The sequence below is a fragment of the Ptychodera flava genome, chromosome 11 (genome assembly GCF_041260155.1).
Source record: "Ptychodera flava strain L36383 chromosome 11, AS_Pfla_20210202, whole genome shotgun sequence".
NCBI classification, from domain to species: Eukaryota; Metazoa; Hemichordata; class Enteropneusta; family Ptychoderidae; genus Ptychodera; species Ptychodera flava.
The window spans coordinates 8,738,375-8,759,004 of NC_091938.1; the positions used below are offsets into that span (position 1 = coordinate 8,738,375).

General features: G+C 40.7%; 1 protein-coding gene across 2 annotated transcripts in view; it reads right to left on the minus strand.

Annotated features, from left to right (window-relative positions):
• LOC139143449 (HHIP-like protein 2) overlaps positions 1–20,193 on the minus strand; it is a 31,403-nt gene extending 11,210 nt beyond the window's left edge. Inside the window, exons 1-2 of one of the 2 annotated variants that reach the window (XM_070713778.1) lie at positions 19,029–20,193; positions 15,327–15,655 (exon numbers count right to left, since the gene is read on the minus strand). In XM_070713778.1, the coding sequence (XP_070569879.1) occupies positions 15,327–15,655; positions 19,029–20,080 (1,381 nt within the window). In that variant the 5' untranslated portion in view covers positions 20,081–20,193. The remainder of the gene's footprint in view (positions 1–15,326; positions 15,656–19,028) is intronic. The other variant, XM_070713779.1, reaches the window with a different exon arrangement.
• Positions 20,194–20,630: the final 437 nt, after the last annotated feature.

A 20,630-nucleotide genomic window follows, 5' to 3' on the forward strand; every position in this document is an offset into this window, starting at 1 on the left:
TCAGTTTTCTATTAAAAACAGCAGGATCGGTTGTCGGATTTGTTGGAGAACAGCTATGGATATTTTTTAACTGGATTAACATTAGTCATTATAAATAAAATTATGTATTAATTATCACCCCCTACGGCATCGACATGTTTGGTGAAAAGAATATTGCAAAGTTTCTTTCTAAAAATAAAGACCTGTTTGGTTTCTCTGTCGAATTGGAATGGTGCAAACTCCGACGAGTAAATCGACATATACTTCGAGCAAATCCAGGTGTCCGACTCAAAGATGATAATCTATATCATAACATTTTAGCTTTCGTGAAGGAATGTCAGAAGACTAACTTCTTTAAGCGACTAGAATTCATAGCTGTATTCCAGGATACTGAGGATGACCAAGAGGCTCATCATCTCCAAGAATATTGGGTTCTTCGATTGATTCGCGACACAGGCAATCGATTTATCTTTCAGTCAGACGGAAATATTTACGTAAAGATGTGATTTTTTCTTCTAAGTTATTATATACACGAAGTGAAATGTAAGATGTGATTTATTTTCTTTTTTTCTTCTACTATATACATTACACGAAAATGGGGTACGATAGAACATTATCACCGACTTTCACCAACCGAATACCGAATGGAACGAAGTCAGAAAGAACTCATCACGTGATTGCTCATAATCCAAGTGAGGCAGATCCAGGCCAGACACTTATCATACGATGTCCAAAGTTAGAAAGCGGAGTACTCTTAGTTCCAGATACTTTCGACCTGGTTTTTGATCTCGAAGTAATGGGAGGTGGAACTACCCGTGTAGTACAAAATGTTGCAAAAAATTTGGTGGAGCGTATGAAACTCACATTTGAGGGTCAGACACTTTCGATTTGAATAAATATAACCTTATTGAATGTTATCGCGATCTCTTCAAACATAAAAAAGGAGAGAACGAACATGACACTGTACTGAATTCAGAACGAAAATCTAAGAAAATTAAGAAGCGGTTCGGCCGATGCAGATGCTGCCGTCGTGGGTGATAATTTACTTTTTGACACATATAAAACAAAATATGCTATTCGTCTCACTCACCCCCTCATAACAGGCCATGGAGTTGCATATCCATCAGCGTTAGGGAGTCATATTGAATGGGAAATTACGTTGGCACCCGCCCCCCAATTACTTGTCAGTAATAAACTGATTACAACCAATTATAAATTAAAAAACATTCAAATGGAATACGAGACAATTTCTGACCTCAATCTCGCGAGGTCAACTGCTGGTTATTACAACGGTGGAAAAAGTTACCTTTACGAGCATATACATTATTTTAGAACAATCCCATTCAAAGAATCGGACACGGTTATCAATGAAAATATAAATGTACCACGACGTAGCATTAGAGGTATCGCTATACTCTTCACTAAAAATCAGAATCAGTCAGAACTGAACAGTGAACTTTTCTTTAACCCCTCCATTGAATCTGTGTCTGTATCAATCGAAGGCATTGCAAATAAAGTGTACGCTCAGAAGATGATACCAAGACAATTTTGGCGAGAGGTGCGACGGTATTTTGCTGAAGATAAAGATTGGTGTGAAATTGATATAGATGAGGTCGATTATTTGAAGAATAAATTCTGTCTGTTTATCGATCTGCGTAGCTTTAAAGATATTGAGTTTCATGGAAATGGTTTAAAAGTAATTAACACAAAGGACGGAATTCAACTTGAGATCCTGAAGAAAGATACCGCGTGGGTTGGCGATGACGCTCACAATGATAATATATTTGCCCACATTTATGTTATCAGTGATGCCCAGGTCACTGTTGAAAATAGTAGATTAATGTCTTTACAATTTTAAACCCGTCGTCCGTCCTATCGGCCATGTTTCTGCCAGCCATTCGCCCGTGTCTGGATTGTATAACTGCACACGTTTGATATCATTTGGCGCCATCATGATTTTACTACGCTTTTCACTACGGATTTCTCCAGCCTTTTTCCGTACAAACTGTACAAACTGTGCCGGCTCCGGCTTCTTCCCAGTTTCAAACAGATCTTTATAATCTTCAAAGTTCAAATGTTTTCTAACACAAACATCTTTCACCCCTTTATTTTTTTTCGTCTCCGAAGTTGGAGTTCGAAAAGCATACACTTTCGAGCGTATGCCGACAAAATCAAGAATAGGTTCACCATTCAACTCATCTTTAAATTTACCTATCACTTTTTTATTATCTTCGGAAAGTTGGGTCCACTCATCCCACTAGTATCATATATAGACTTCTCACCATTCTTTTCCACATCTTCCCGAACTATATCATTGAAAGTTACGTCCGGATCCGGGAGGGTATTGGTACACTGTAAACAAAACTGTCAGTATCCATGTAGGCTAATCGTATTCCAGGGAACTGGGCCCGAAAGTAATTGTAATGCGTCTCATACATAAGCAGCTTAGAAAGTTCCAGTACTGCGGCGCCGATGAAAACTGGTTTTACATATCTATGCTCATCCGTTTTCAGTTCCAGTAGGGCACTGTCGCAGGAATCGCCATCCTCTTCGGAAGTTATGAAAGTTATATGTTTCATCTTTGGATTATACTTCTGAATCTTTTTACGTCCACTATCCGTGCCGTTCCAGTCCGAAACAAATTTAAAGTCTCTGTACTTTCGAACATCTTCTATTGTCTTACCGAACATTGCATTATTCATCAGCTTATAGAAATTCTTTTCAAAATCTGTCTTCCCGTTTGCCCTCATTTTAGTGTTAAAGTCGATATATTTCGCGAGACATGGAGCTTCATCGAAAGCAAGCACCCGATAAATCTTTTTCAATCTCATTCCCATCCGAAGATAGAATTCCAGCAACTTGTAGTGTAAGACATAGGACTCTCTATCCATCACACTTGTAATCAGTCGACCGCCCTGCCTCGGAAATTCATAGTGATGCGGTGCTAATGGCAAATCGCTGTGTTCTTCATGTAATTCGGCTGGGTATTCTAAGTCTACTTCTAGAAAACTTGGTGGAAAGGTGGAACCAGGTCCCCACGCTCCGGCTCCGCCCCCCGCTCCGCCTCGGGCCCCTTCTTCCCATTCCTCCCACTCTTCCATCGTCATCCAATGAAGTCCGCCCGTAGGCATTGCCTGACTCATTGCCCAGCCGTAGAGATTTTGCATCGAGATATTTTATTTCGGTCACCGGTTTCTCCGGATCGTAATTCCCGCCGGCGGGGCCAGCGTAAGCCGGATGATTTGTCTGTAAATAATGAATATTACACTGGCTGATACCTCCTCGTATTCCCCGTTGTACGAAAGTCATCTGCTCAGCATCTTGAATGAGTTTAAACTTATTACCCGTGTAAAGTAACATAGCATCCCATGTCAAGCCAGGCGCTGACATGTAATGGGCCGGATCTAACTTATATGCTTCTAAACATGTGTCACGGAAATTTTCGAATATATTCGCAAGAAGTAGAACGTCAGTCTCACAATAGAATTCCATATAATCACGAATCGTCTTACACTCAACTTCGTCCCATACTCTTAATGCATGTTCGAATCAGACTCAGAAATCCCCTCTTCCGTCAATTCGCTATAAAATTTGTCCCTCTCCGGGAGCTGGTTCTCTCCCAGTCTGTCAACCGAGTCTAAATATTCGTAGGGGAAGAAACCTTTCGCCCTTTGAATGTCCGGGTACGTAAGTGGTACTGCCGTCCACCCGTGGGTCTCCGGCACAGTTTTTGCCAACTTCGCCAATGACCCCATCATCAGCTGAGCACTGTCCATAAACTTTATAGAAAAGAAACGTCTCTTTATCTCCCTCTTCCCTCCGGCAACAACAATTGAGGCGTGAAAAATAAATGTTTTCGAGAGACCCATAATTCCTCCATTGCTCGTCTTAGCTATGATTTTAGGCTCTGGTCCCCCTCCGGCGTCGATTTCATGTAATTCTTTCAAAATAAAAGAACCATCGTATCCCTTGAGGTTGTGAAAGTAGATAGGAATGGTTCTGACGGCCGGCATCCTTCGCAATAGAAGGTCGCCTCCTCCTTCACTACTCGGTATCCTGCCGGCTCTCCACATGCAATACAGACTGGATCACATCCGTCGCGCCGGTAATTAGAAGGATCCCTCATCGGTATTATTTTCCAATAATACGATTTAGAATAATACTCGGCCCGTTCTTTCATATCCTTTAGAAAGTCTGTAACACAGGAGAGACCTGTGAATGTTCTTTTACCATAAACAGTGGGTCGGCCCGGGCCCCGTTCCACCATAACATACGAAAGACAAATTGGAATGTGCCGGCCGGTCCCCTTCTCAATAATTGCCTCAGTATCTGCATAGACGACGTAGGGAGAAGGAACCTTCTTCCGATGTCCTTCAAATTGACACACTTCCTTAGGAAATCTGGCTGGGCAGTGTCTGTTCCACAGTATACCTGATGTTTTTCTAATTCTTCTGTTGACTTAAAACCTCTTTTACAAACCGGGCAAATACACTTCCGTCTGCGCTCATTCTTTCGATTAGTACGAGAATTACGAAGGCGATTTTCCGCAGTAATTGGTACGAAGTGAGAACGGCCGCCGTCTTCGCCAACTATCAGTAAGATATTTGCTATTTGATTCCTATCACCTTCGGAACGGGCTTCACCTTCCGTTCCGTCAGGGGCTCCGCCAGGGGCACTATATAACACAGTTATGTCGGACGGGGGAGCGGGATCATTTTCGTAGATCTGAAATACTTGAAGTTTGACCCCTGGATTTTGCTGCTCGAAGCGCCTGAATACAGTCATATCGGCGGGCGTGGGCGTGGGAATACCTTCCCAACAGTAGTCAGCCATAAATGGGGCGTACGTATTCCATTTCTCCTTACCTGACCACATTTCTTTTCACGAAACTCGGGGTCGGCCAACTTTAAACTTGCTACGATGGCGTATTGAAAACAGTTCTCGCTGCCGAAGGTAGCACCAGATCGCTCACACAATGCTTATTTTTTAACCATCTGGGAAGTTGGACTGCGCCAGCCCCCGGGCCAGCCCCGAGTAAAACTTCTACTAGAATTACTTCAAAATTAAGTATCTCCTCGAGAACGAGACCAGAACCCTCAACATTTTCAATTGTATCAAGCATACGATCGTAGCGATCTATTAATTGTTGCCCCACATCCGATCCCGATCCTCTTACATCTTTTGTGTATGTATCTTTTAATTTAACAGGCAATGTACGATTTTGTGTATTACCAGTTTTCGGATCCGATAATTTGACTTCCATTTCGGTAAAAACAGAGTACATCTTTCGTTCCGAATGGACCATACCTTCAATATCCACCAGCTCCCCGATATCCTTGACTCGCTTGACTTCAGGAAATTTTTTTTGTAAAACTGCTCCCTTGAATGCTGTATGTAATCGACGGGCCATAATAATCTTTATGATATATACTATCCTAAAAATTTTTAAAATGAAAAATAATTATTCTATGATAGGTCATCAAAATCCACTATAATATTTTTGTCAGCATTTATTTGTTTATATATCTCACCTAATCTTTCTAAGTCGACTAGTTCTTCCACATCTTGAATTTCTGGTTTATTAGGCGCAGCACAAAATATTAATCTCTCAACAGTGAAAGAAAGGCCACGCTTACTTAAGCGCGGTTTAAATGCTAAGAATTCTATCTTACTACCTTTTCGGATATTACGAGGTACAATAGCAGGATTTTCTCGGACTGGTAGTAACGGACTCACTGTTTTAAAACCGCAGTCAATTTCTTGAACCATATCAATACATGTAGCGAAATCGTGATTTCTCCCTCTCCCTCTCCCTCTTTTAAACTGAAATTTAAAATACCTCATGCCCGGCTTGCGCCTCGCTCCTCGCTTCTGATACACTTTAGATGGATTGTAAAATCCACAGGAATTATTCTTGGAGTGAGCGGCCAGGCTTAGAGCATAACTTTTAGCAGTAGATGCATCGAAACTTTCACCTAGGGTACGGAATATTATTAAATCAGTAAACTTTTGAAGACTCAGTTGCCAACTGACACACACCCCATCACATGTAGCTGGATCTCCTCCCGAACCATATTTAGGTCCGATGTTGAAAACTACTTCTAGCTCACTGTCTACGTATATGAAAGGATCTACATATTCACCAAATACTAATTTGCCTCCATCATCAATTTTGATGTTTTCTCCGGTTTCAAGTATTTTTATTGCATCTGAAATAGAAAGGATTGTCATTGTCTTATCGTATATATCTTAATAAAAAATAATTTTAAAAAAATTTCTATGATATAGTATCCTAAAATGTCATACATATTCATAAATGGACCAACTGGAAGTGGTAAGAGTTACGATGCAATAAATTTGGATCCGTATCACGTACCAGAATTTGACACTAGTTTTTCCAGCAACATTGCCGACTTTTATAATGGGCGTGTCACCCCCGTTTCGATTGCCGATTTTCAGAACCAGTTTATAGAACATACGCTTAGTTTACAATGTCAGGCTGGGAGGAGGAGGGAGGAGGTTTCCTCCTCCCCCCTCCCTTCAGAACAATACATTATTTGTGACTCTTCCATAATTCAACATCTGACTTTTTCTCGAATCCGGGGCGTTTCCACGGAGTGGGAAGAAAAAAGATTGTTTCTAGAGCATTTGACCATTTACCCAGTTTCATTATCATATTCAAAGATATGCCTTGGGATTATTGCAGGCGGAATGTGTTGACTCGAGCCAGGTCGTACGAAATCACCGGTACCGCCTTAGAAGAACTAGAAGAGATTCACAATAAGTTCAAACAGACTTTCTTAGAAATTTGCCACGACTACAGACTTCCATGTTTGGTAATTCGGAACGCTCTTACCCCCCTCGTTCTCAAGAATATACTTAATCCAACAATTGATACCGAGACAGTCGGACCAGTAGAATATCCACGAGCTTTTGACTTTGGAATTGCATGGGGCAGCTCACGCGATAGCGGCAGCCAGGGATTTTTAATAGACGGTTTCAAGGAGGAGGAACTTGAAAAAGCGTACTTCCCACCTGGTCAAGAACAACTAGAACAACCTCGAGTCTCACTAAAGAACCTACACAAACTTCTTAACGCTTGTGAATCTGTGTGTGCTTATAATGCTTCGTTTGACCTACGAGCACTTGACATTATGAAACCCTACGGTTCTGTAACACCGGACTTTGAAGTTACTTGTCTATGGCTTATGTCAGTTGTGTACATTATACTTCAACCAGAACTTATCGATAAAGCTGAACAAGGGGGACTCGAAAGAACGAACTGTGGTAACATGAGAAGTCGTTTTGAAGATCTTGCAAACTTAATATGTGCCTCGGAGGAACTGAGGGGCCCCCACCTCATCCACATACGGCCGAAAAAGATGCAGTAAGTGAACATTACTTACGACAGTACATGATAAATACTTGGCCAGGTGGGGGGTGGAAGTGGGGTGGTAAACTGACACTTTCGGCTTTCAAGAAATTAAGACTTTTTCCATGGTACTTATTGAATAACTTTCGTAAATACTTACGTTAGTACTTGACAAGTACCATGGACAGGAACTTACGTAGTACTTGACAAGTACCATGGACAGGAACTTACGAAGTACTTACGTTAGTACTAATAACATTTTCCTCTGGCTCCCAACTATTGAAACTTTCTGGATAACCTTTCCATTTTATCAGATAATATTTCTTTCCTCTAATTTTTTTCGTCTTCAAAATTCGTTCTACTCTGTACAGCTCGTCGCGTTCTGAAGGTGCGCTCTGAAGTTCATCAGAATAGAAAGTGCCGAGTATTTCCTCTCCATTCAGATCTTTTATTTTGTAAACTGGTGGTGTTCCCAAGCCAGCTGCGTACACAACTTTTGAAACTACGAAAATCTCCTCTGTCCAATTTGGTAAATATCCTTTCTTAAAAGTGGTCTTGTATTTTGTAATTCGAACCCGTTCTCCCGGCTTGAATTCAGGGTCAACTCCCCCGGCTGCCAACTCAGGACCGAATAGTGTATAAAATGCCTGCCAATCGTTCTCCTCTGTTACGTCCCTGGGTTTCATTTTGATACTTCCGTGAACGGTGTTATTGTAATTCTCGAGAAGGTGGGGTAGAATAGAAAGCCATTCACGTGTCTGTCTGTATGTAAAGTATTTCCACATCATCGTCTTGAGGGTCCGATTAAAACGTTCAACGACGCTAGCTTTTTTGTCACTGTAGGTGTGAAACCAGTGAATTCCCACCTCCTCCAACCACCCCTGCATTTTTCGATTAGTAAATTCCCGCCCCTCATCTGTCTGAAGTTTGTCGGGTCTTCTCCCGGATTTCTTAATCACGTCTTGTAGCGCCTCTAACGTATCATCAGCCGTTTTTGACTGTATCGGCCTAGCCCATGCGTATTTACTGAGAACATCGATTACTGTTAGCATGTATCGAATGTTACGATTCTCTTTTGCGAACGGGGGAGGGAATTCCACGAGATCCGCTTGCCATTGAGAGTCTATCGATGTTACAAAAACGCGACGGCCGCCCCGGAAGGCACCCCCACGAGTACGAGGTACCGGTTTATGTAGATTATAAGTTAGCTGAGTTTTTAACCACTCCTGCACCTCTTTCTTGGTCACTTTCAGTCCGCTGGCCCGTGCTGCGTCATACAATTTTTGTACACCTCCAAAACCAGTTTTCGGGTTGTAATATAATTCTCTAAGAGTTCCTTCGGGGGTGCCTTCGGCTTCAGCTTCCATAATTGTTATATTATACGAATAATTTTATGTCGTACGGATTCCGTAAACGAAATACTAGTTTACTGAATGGCCTACTTTTCAATTGCTTGATTAGACCCACGGCTTCCCGTTCTGACACCTCCATTCCATATTCTTTTATAATAGTTTTGTTGTCTATCTTGTTCGGTGTGTAAAATAGTACTAACATCTGTATGTTTTCCCTAAATGGTTTACTAATACTAGTATATTGTTGAGTCAGAACCCAGACAGATAATCCGTCATGTCTTGCGCTGAAACCAAGTTGGACTAAAACGTTACTGCGCTTCTTCATATCTTTGGACGAGGCGCAGTCATCGAGGATTATTAAAGTGTTCGTTCCAGCCCATTCTTTATGCACGTAGGTTAATGTATCATCCACTGCATCGAGTCCGACTGGAAATATAAACACATTATCATCGGTGAAAATGAATCTTCTATTATACGCTTTATTATTCATGAATGTTGGGCAAATGAATATCACATATTCGAATTTCCTTAAGTACGGACCGGTGAGGAGGTCCAACATAAATTCTGTTTTGCCAGAATATGTCGGTCCAGTTATAATCATGTTGAATGGTGGGGTTACGTATATTGACATTTCCTCTGGATCTATATACTGTAATTAATGAATCTCTTCTAGTTCTTTTAAGTTACTGGTTCGAGTTAGATGAAACCCAGTCACATCGACAGCATCTGAATGAACTATATAGTTAGTGACTTTATTCCAGTACCTACAATAGTAATGAATATTGCTAAAGATAACAAACCAATTTTACCATATTCGTGAATAGGGTCTACGCTGGTCGTAGATGCTGCCCGTTCCGGGGAGGGGAGGGGAGGGGGTCCCCGAGTCGTGTCATTGTGAGGTGACTCTCCGGGCTCGTCTTGCCACTTCACAGGATCATCCCACCCCTCCATCTCGTGTACAGCACTTTCTCGAACTTCCGTGTTTATATCACCGTTCACCACCCGAGGACATAGATTCTGTTGCATATTGCAATTCATTATTATAACCCGAGATTGCCGGGCCCGAAAGGATGACCATCTCAGACGGCAAGAGAAGTAAATTGGTGAAACTGCCATATCAAGTTTGACACCAGTATTCATTATTGTGTCTTGATATCGCCTATAACTAATTACTTTGTCGGTATTACGAATTTCATCTTCGAGGAGAACACCGAATTCTTTTCGGACTTGCTGTGCACTGCCAGTATCACCTACTATGGTACTGCGAATATTTGCTTGTGCGCCGAGTATGCAATATACGTAGGCTTCAAGACTTTCGTTGAGGCGAGCGAGACCGGCCTTTGTTAGTCCCGAGTCTCCCTTCAGAGGAATGAAACTATTATATTGTCCCTCCGATCCATCATTTCGGAAGAAATAATAGTGTGGTCTGTCTTTGTCGGGCAGTACATGTTTTTTCTTTCCAAAAATTGTATGTGTATAGAAAACACCTCCGTCGGCAGAGAGGAAAAAGTCATGACCGTTGTATATCGCTTTTGGCTGTCGAACGGGTCCACGATTAGTGTAATATTCATAACCATAACCAAGACCTTTATTTTGACCTTTTCGATAACGAAAGTCGGACTTCGTTGGACTTATATTTCCAAATTCTGTACATAGAAGTTCATATTGGACGAGATTGTATGGATTGTCGCCCGCTTTGAAGGTGGGGGTATCGTCTGGAAGTGCAACGCCCATTTCGTGAAGGATACGACGTATTGTAAAATATACATGGAAACGGCAGAATGATCGTATTTGCGGAGGAAATTTCTTATCAAAGAGATGGGCGAATGATATACCGCAACCAGTAGTGCTGCACCATACAGCGAAATTCAGTTGCTGGTCCCAGTATTTCATCTTTGGGCTGCCCAGCCAGACATTACTTTCTTTTGCTGTTCTATGAGTGATTACATTATCTTTGAACACATCCCGAGGATGGAAAGTAAATTTATCTGTCGGCGTTACATATATTTCTAAGTCCATGAGAATAGGTTTTATTCCCCCGTCCGGTTTGGAAGGGGGGTATCAGCATGCTGTACTGCCGGTACGCTCGTCTTATTCAATTGAAAAGCAACTGGGAATAAGTCTGTACTCATTATTCGTGTTTCTATATACATATAGATTTAAATGGAGGAGAATTTTCCCGAAATCCCTGTCGGAATCCCTGTCGGTACGGTTCTGTTAGGGGTACTAACATTCCAGACTATGTTAATACTTTATTTCGGATTCAGGTTTAAACGAATTTTTTATTTTTTACTAAGAATAGATAACATACTGCAAACAATGGAGAATTTAATAAAGTCATCGGCAGCGGCAAATATGGCAGCGCCCTACCGGAACGGTTCCGAAGGGGCTTCGGCACCTTCAGTGCCTTCGGACAATAATCAATCCATAATAGAGACAAAACGTGAAAAAATACTCTGTGTCATCGCAAGTGGTCAAAGCAAGTTATTTTTGGTAAGGAGATTACAGTTGCTGACGTAGAAAAATGGAAAGATGAAACGGTGGATAAAGCCTTCAAAATGTACGAAGCGAAATACAGTTCTCTTATAAGTGATACCATCACTCAAAGTTTCATAGATCTAGGAGCCTGTGCAATCAGTCAGGTAGTTCCAATCGATGATCGAGATAACTATGCCACTGATCTTAAAAAGGATTTTATTCTAAACAGTGAAATAAAACGATTATCAGGACGGATAGCCTACACATGTGGACCCCTGATTGCTCTAATTTCCACTGGTTTAATTACGGGTAAACATTTAAATTTTAAAAAAATCGGGTTTAATATAGTACCTGAAATAAATGGATTCAACTTCGCCGACTCAGCAAACGGCTCCGCCAGGGACTCCGTCAGAAGCCCCGCCGACGGAGCCCACACCGCAAACGGCTCCGCCGATTCCGACACAGCGCAACATAGAGAAAGTGACGTTACCGCCGAAGCATCCAGGGAGAGTTGCTGCGGGCAAGAAATTAGCGGAATGGAACAGGAAAAACAAGGAGAAGAAACTAAAAGCAATGGAGGGGGAGGGAGGGGAGGGGAGTGATGCGGTAGCGACAAACTGTATAAGCCTACCGCCTACAATGAAAGAACAGTGTGATAATAATTCACGCGATAATAAATGGTATAATAAATGTTATCTTGTTTTAGGAATTGTGGAGTTTCATTGACTGCATTAGGACTATATTGGGGGCGTGCTCGACATATTTGTCCCCTCGGAAAGATCCTCCCCAGAAAGCGAAAAAAACAGAGCACGTAGCAGCTCCCTCCGGAACAGTTCCGACAGGGGAGGGGGAGGGAGAGGGGGGACCCAGCTCCTCTACATTGTATGAGATGGATTAACTCCCCATATTTTTTATTTTTTTATTTTTCTATTTTATATACTAGTCAGCAATCATGGATATTAAAACAGTTGTAAACACAATGTACGATGGTATTGTAATCGCAGGACTTGCGATGGGATATCTAATGATCTCCAGCAAATTTCTGAAAATAGAGGTTGGCGATCCAAGTCGACCAAATTTAACTCGATTGGCAAAATTAGGCGGTGCGACTGCTGCTGCGGTTGCGACCAAAGATCTCCTTGAACAGAAAAATATTATTCCTGCAGAACCTTATACTGTGTAATGGGCACCTTCGGAATAATAATATATTCATCGAACACTTATACTTAGTAATATATACAACGTACAACAATGATCATTTGGATTGAAAGCCAAACAGGTGAACCAGTCACTGTTAATTTTTACCCTTGCATTGACACGACACAGTTTACGAAGATAAGACTGCTAGAGTGCGGACTATATAATTCATGGCATAACATAACATCGACGAATAATGTAATAAAATATCAAGAAGGTGACCAACCGAAGAAGACTAAATCAATACGTCCAGGTAACTACAATATCGATACGTTAAACAAAGCAATCGGGTTGAAGCAAAAATTAATTTTGAAAACATCTGCCGACAAACCATGTTTATCTAACTTTGGCTAAAGATATTAAAGTCTATTTCAATGCCACAGGTAGCTTCGCCAACGTCGTCGGCTTTTCAGATAAACCTGAGGACAACCCAGTTATAAAAAGTACTATGAGTCCGAAGAAAGTGGATTTCTTAACAGTCACTAAATATATAGTTCATTCAGATGTAGTCGATGTTACTGGAAATTATGTTTCATTTGGTTCGGGTGCCTCCGGAGGATACATACAGGGGAAAGTATCGAACTGTTTACAAATACTTCCCATCCGGGATACGAGAGAATAAGTGAAAAGGTTACTTACGATTTTAAAACGGAGCAATTTCTATGCCATTGAGAAAAGGGGGAGATTACATGAATTCAATGCATATCTGGATAACAGATCAGGATGGGAACATGATCGATTTCAATAACTGGCCAATTAGCTTTTGTATTGAATTATTGTAGTCCCGAAGCGGGGCCGGTGTAACCCTATCGGAAGATGAACCATCCCACGACCAATCCTCCAGCAATATAAATCATTTCATATTTCTTTTGTTCAGGACTGGGTTGATAATAATCTGAGAATTGAACTGGCCCTTCGGAACGACCTGATGCATAGTTGCTTTGCACCGCTTCTGCTTCTTCCAGGATTTCTGCATCTGTATCTCTTAATTCTGCCGCAGCATGCGCATCCTTTGCCTGATTTTCTCTTTCCCAGTCAGCCTGTAGTAATCTTTTTTCTGACCAGACGTTGCGATCATGTTCAAATTTTTCTAATGCTTTATCATGTCGGACCTTCTCTTCAATAAGAGCGTCACCATTCCCAGAAAGCTTTTGCCCGATAATATTTCCTCCTGTGAATGCCGTTGCATTTAATACAGCACCGAGAACTGTCATTCCTATAGCTGAAGCCATGACTGTGTATTGTATATTACAAGGTATTATTTTAATTTTCACTGTATATAGGTCCCTACGGAGTATGTCTGATCCAAGTGGCTTCGGTCTAGGTACAATTCGTATGCAAAATCTTGAGCTTGAAGATCTGAGTGATGTTAAAGTTAACAATAATACTAAGATGGCTGCTAATCATAATAAGGATTACGTCCTTCGTTATAAAGACCGCGAAAAATATTTCGTTTTAGCCAATGCCGCGGCGCCACCCCACGAACATGCTGTAGAATTTTCCGAACTTAAAGACATTGATGAAACTGTAATTGACGCCACAAAGGCTTCGAATGATCCTACTCCTTTTGCTCTGACATGGGATTCGGCTAGTCAGAAATTCATGCCTTATAATGTGCCGCGTAACATCTTAGATATATTGGATAGTGAAATTGCAGGAGGTGTTGCTGAACCACCAGGAACTCCGAATGTGATTTATTTTGATAGCAATGTAAACAAATATAAATTGTTAGATTTTCGTAGTTGGCTTACTCCTACGAATCCATACATTGCACTTCTTGGTATACCAATTCATCTTAAAATTAGTCCTCTTAATACAATAATGAAGGCCGATAATACATTAAGAAGGTGGATAAACGAGGGGGAGAATTATTGCTCGTATACAGCTAGCGGAGTTCCAGTTAGATTATTTTGGGACACAACTTTAAAGAAACTGGGTCTGAAAAGTGTCGGTGATGAGGCAGCTGAATTAACTTTACAGACTGTAAATCAACAGATGACTGATAATATGAAAATACTTCAACATGGTACAGTTCTCATTAGATGTGTAAAGTTAGCTACTGGAGATGAATTTGACGATTTGGTTGGATATTATGCTATGAAAACAGATAACAGAACAACTTGTGATATTATCATAAGTATTGATAAAGATCGGGGAGGGGAAATGAGTATTGAATGTTTTGTTGGTGGGAATAGAATAGAGAACGACTTAGGAACTACATTTGTACGTAGAGATAAAGAGTGAACACTTTAGATATCAGTACCATTCATCTGAAACGTCTCATATTATTTGAAGTAATGGTCTTCCGTCACATTTTAAGTTCAGAGGAAATTACTAAAATTTTATCTATCAGGTGAACAAGTTCGCACCTATAGGAACTTCGTGTTCAACATCAGCTAGACTCCGCGACCGGCCGGCCGGACTGACAACGGGGCTCCTTTATATAGGCTAGTTTGATGGTGATGACTCACACGGAATTTCCCGTACACCTTCGGAACGTGTATAAACATGCTCAGAAGGGAATTTCCCCGCTTAGTTCAGGACAATGCACTGCTGCGCGTGAGTGAGTTCGTATATAGGTCAGGGTTATACTTTAGTTACATGGATGGTTAAATTTTTCCTTCGCTTCATGTAGATAAATGAATAAAATGGGTGTAAAAATTCTTATTTATCCCAGTTGACCACCTTTTCTTTACTACTCAGGTCATAGAACACAGTGTGCCTATAGCTTCCCAAAACAGGTCATAGAACACAGTGTGCCTATAGCTTCCCAAAACAGGTCATAGAACAGAGTCTGCCTATAGCTTCCCAAAACAGGTCATAGAACACAGTGTGCCTATAGCTTCCCAAAACAGGTCATAGAACACAGTGTGCCTATAGCTTTCCAAAACAGGTCATAGAACACAGTGCGCCTATAGCTTTCCAAAACAGGCGATATGAAACCTTACCAAGAACAGCACTATTGCACATGTCCTGGTCAAAGCAGGTATATCCTTCTTTTCCTCTCCATCCATAGTTTCCACCACTGATAATCATATTAATTTCTTCATAGAGACTCTGACCAACGTCACCACAAAATATTCTACCCTTCCCTTCTCCTGTTTCTGGGTCACCTCGATCTACTGAACAGCGCCATGTATTACGTGTACCATAGGCGTAGGTTTCATTCCTTGCATCGGGAACATGAACGAATGGATTATTTGGCGGAATTCCATATGGGAGGTCGTTGTCCTCGCTGTCGACATCTATTCGCGAAATAGAACCATGAAGAGTTTGTCTGCAATAAATTGAAATATATTCAAAATAATTTTGCAGATTTAACGATGACATTCCATTCTGAATGTAAGTATGCAATATACATCACTAAAAGTACCAACAGGCATCAATAGAACTACCTATATACAGGCATTAATAGAGCTACCTACAGGCATTAATAGAGCTACCTACAGGCATTAATAGAGCTACCTATATACAGGCATGAATAGAGCTACCTACAGGCATTAATAGAGCTACCTACAGGCATTAATAAAGCTACCTACAGGCATTAATAGAGCTACCTATATACAGGCATGAATAGAGCTACCTACAGGCATTAATACAGCTACCTACAGGCATTAATAGAGCTACCTACAGGCATTAATAGAGCTACCTACAGGCATTATTACAGCTACCTATATACAGGCATGAATAGAGCTACCTACAGGCATTAATAGAGCTACCTACAGGCATCAATAGAGCTACCTACAGGCATTGATACAGCTACCTACAGGCATGAATAGAGCTACCTACAGGCATTAATAGAGCTACCTACAGGCATGAATAGAGCTACCTACAGGCATTAATAGAGCTACCTACAGGCATTAATACAGCTACCTACAGGCATTAATATAGCTACCTACAGGCATTAATAGAGCTACCTACAGGCATTAATAGAGCTACCTACAGGCATTAATAGAGCTACCTAAGGGCGTCAACAGAGCTACTTATAGACCGTCATCTCACACATACGCTTTGTGTTTTATGTAAGTTTTTAAACTGCTAGCTACCTTTTATCCATAGGGACGTTGCTTTAATACTTGTTTTTATAGTTATTTAGCATTGTACAGTCCATCTCGTAGACTTGTGGAGATATAAATGTTCTTCCATTGCACGAATACCCACTCGTCGACAACATATTTAACGATATTCGCAAGCACAGTTGCAGAAAAGCTGAACAGGGAGCACAAACTATGATATGACTGATCAGACTGACTTCAGTATAATTATATTAAATATTTTTTCTGTAAATGTAACTTCTTCAGAAACTTTAAGTACGCCAGATGAATCATTCAGTAATATAAATATATTTTACCAATGTTAAGGAGGAACAATGTGATAAAAGTATTATTTAAGTTAACCGACATTGTATATCTCTGAAAATAATACAAACTATTTACATCAGACTTATGACCAATAATCAACTTAATGTTCGCAATTATATATATATATATATATATATATATATATATATATATATATATATATATATATATATATGTAAGTTCTTAAACAATGGAAATTACCATATTATATTTACTCTGGATGTTCAAATTCACAAAATCACGCGAATCAGAAGATAATAAACCAGAAAGTAACAAAGTATTCGATGCAATTTTGCAGTTAAACCTTGGCATAAATGATAAGCACACAATATAGAGATGATAATCAGAAATCTTAATTTTTAAACAATCGGGCAGACTTTTTTTATTAAAATATCTTTATAAGAAATCGTCGAGAAATCCAACTTCGTTCATTTATAGAAGAAATGTGATTTAGATCATCCATAGAAATCTACATATCACATTTGCAAACCTCGAAGCAAGTTGCCGTATAGTCAGTGAAAACAAACTTTGGTTACCACAAGATTAAATCCTTCCACAAGGATTAAACACTAGGCGATCGTTGACCAAACATCATGTAAACCTTGCTACTGTAATGTAATTCGTTATTCACAGTCTTTCACCTATTAGTGGGTTGTAAACATAAGACCATAAAATGTTGGTTACATTGATGAGACAGGTGAAGATTGTCTCTACACGTATGATATCGACATTTACAGGAAGTATTAGCATGGTGACTTGGCCTATAGAGTCATATAACCATTGCATGCATATGGTTGAATGAATATTTTATCTTCGATTCAGACATAGTGTACGGTATTACAGAAGCCACCCCGTCTTCGGCTATTGTTTAAAACGATGTGCTTCGACAATGAGACAGACGAACGACGATCACCGCTCTCGCCCTCCCGCTCTTCACCGAGGCAAACCTAGACACGGAAAAAGCTGTATCGTGGGCGATGGCCAGTGTGAACTGTCCGCCTAAAATATGTCCTACGCATAGCACCAACAAACTCTGAATGTCTCTTGCAGTCACTTATTACCTTGAAGAATCCGAGTACCTCTGAGCAAGCCAAACGAGAAATGCCCAGGGCGAGGGTAAGTCGTCCTCTTGGGTCTATCAACTTAGTTGTAATAGAGGACAAATGCAATTCTTATCAATCAACCGTGACTTCTGCGTTATGGATGATGTTTGTGGAAAAGGGCAGTATTCAGGAATTAGGCTCATAACAGTTGACAATAAATCTTAAGTCTTCACAAATAATGAGAGTTGCATCAAAACATTTTTGTTTGAAAACCGGAAAATGAACCCCTGTCATAATTGGCACTTTTCTTTTGACGCGGACCTCATTTATACTATTTTGGTTATTCTGACTAGAAGCTTCTGCGAAGCCCCAACAACAACAACAACAACAACAACAACAACAACGACAACAACAACAACAACAATTACCGTAAGAACCATAACATCTTAGATATTTCTCTGAACTATTGAATATTTCAAAGAAGAGTACATTGCGAAGAAATCGGAGGAGATTAGAACACTGACAACACGATTGCGTTGGTTGTATCATGGGCGGTAAAGGGGGGACTGCTGTCTACGGTTGTGTGACGTCAATTTTTTCTGGTGGAAACAATCTCATTAGGTAGGATTAAGCCATATATTGGTTTAATCCTATCGCGAAGGCAAACAAGTGTGAACCAGGGACCTCGACTTAACAATTTATCACAATCCTTTGATTACGTTTTGTATGGAAGGTCAGTCCCTCTACCACCAGTCTGAAAATGTGACTGGTTAATTTCCTAGTGACGAGGCTTGATACTGATAAACAACAATTAACACCATAGTGAATGCTAGGCATGTCACTGAAATGTCACTTTATCATTTTAACTACAACAGTTTCAGGTTTTCAATGTCATAATTATGACATCAATAAAATATTTCTTAGACTGTCCATTTCTAGTCACCTTTAGCAGCAACAGCCATAATATGAACTTGTTTGGGATAGCTGTTCGAGCTGAAAAGCAAATATATTTGGTATTGTTTGGCATACTAAAATAACGGAAAGTTTCAATTGAGACCTTTACTCTCAATTTCTTGCACATCTAAAAGCCATCACAAGAATAGCACACGCATGCATTTCTGTCACTCTTAATCACCACAGAATATGATTAAGAAATAGTTCGAGTTGTTCAAGTCTAGGCACATCGATCAGTATTTCATATTATTTGCATTTGACTACAGTCCCAAGGGACTGTAATTTGACTCACAAATTTTGACCGTTGCCTATTTCACCATGGGCGTCTGCTTTCCCACCGCCATCACCGAGTGTAAAGTACAGGTAACCATCGTCTCCGAACATAAGTTCACCTCCATTATGGTTTGCTCTGGGTTCGTCCTCTTCTAAAAGAATACGTTCGTAATCAGGGTCTGCCTTGTTAGCGTCTGTACTTAATACCCTCATTTCGCTTATTCTACTTAGTTGGGTACCATCAGACAGTACAGAATAGAAAATGAAAAATCTTCCGTTGTCCTTATACTTCGGATGGAAAGCAATTCCTAGTAACCCGCGTTCGTCTCCTCGCCTTGTGCTTGTCAACACTGTGTCTTCTAAGTCCAGAAAAGGTTCAGGGACTTTTGTTCCGTTCATGAAATAAACGTAAACCTTGCCCCTTTGTTCAGCAATGAACAATCTATGGCTGCCGTCGCCAGCATGAACGGCAGCGATCGGGTTTCGCAGTCCACTAGCGAATTCCTCAACACAAAGACAACCGTGGGAGTCACTCACAGCCACTGTTATCTCCTGGTTTAGTTCTTCGCTATACATGACATCAGGCTGACAATAGTCCGTATCGACAGCCGCAACGGTATCGCAAAAGCTACTTGCGGAATCCTGCAGCAAAGAGGTTAATCGTCCATCTGTGGTGAGCATTCTGATTACCTGTGTGCACTCCTGGGCGAAATCTAAGCAGTAGCTTGTACATAGACCTGGAAAAGAGGCTATAAATGACGTCTCTTCAGCTCCAAAAATGTGGGCTGCGTAAGGCGAACATTCTGTACAAAGAATTTCCCGTGTATAATTCTTACACGCAACCGAAAGAGCACTTATCTGAGCAATAATCTGTTGGTAGTCTGATTCGAGTTCGCTGTCCCGAGCTGTCGTACAACAGCCAAAGTCGGAGTAATCTCTGCAAAAACTTAGATCTTGGCTTGCATCGAAGGGTGCGTAATAATCCAAACACTGAGGATGTTCCAAAGTTGGCTGTATTATTGATATTGCTATGACACAACAAATCAGAGAAAATGTGTAGAAAAGTGCCATACTGTCGGCTTAACAGGTTTTGGATTGCTTTCTGTAAGACGACGACTGTCTGTATACTGTGGCACGCCCTTTTTTGCAGTCAAACAAAGTTGCATTTCAAGCCCAACAGACAATACATCGTGAAGGCCAACGACTTTGAATACATACCACAGTCTTTGTTCTAGTCTACTCACAGGGTGTTGTCTAAATGTCCGTCCCCAGGGGTGGGTAGGTGTTTCGTTGTATTGCTAATAAAGATATATTCTACCAACCTTTGGTGTTTTGGTCTTAAACTTAGCACTGCCCTTGACAATCTTGCGTTAACGTTTTATCAACATGCTGTATCTATTATCTGATGAGTTTGAGTGCCTAATTGGCCAAAGTAAGCAAGGGTAAATTACTAAGCTGTGGACGCTGTCACCAGATTATCACCGGATTAAATTTGACAAAGTCAACAACGAACGCGCCAGTAAGGTATAACCACAGTCCCTCTATCCACAGTCCCTCTATCTGGATAGAGGGACTGTGGTATAACTGAAGAAAGGGCTGAAACTCTCAAAAGCCATGTCCA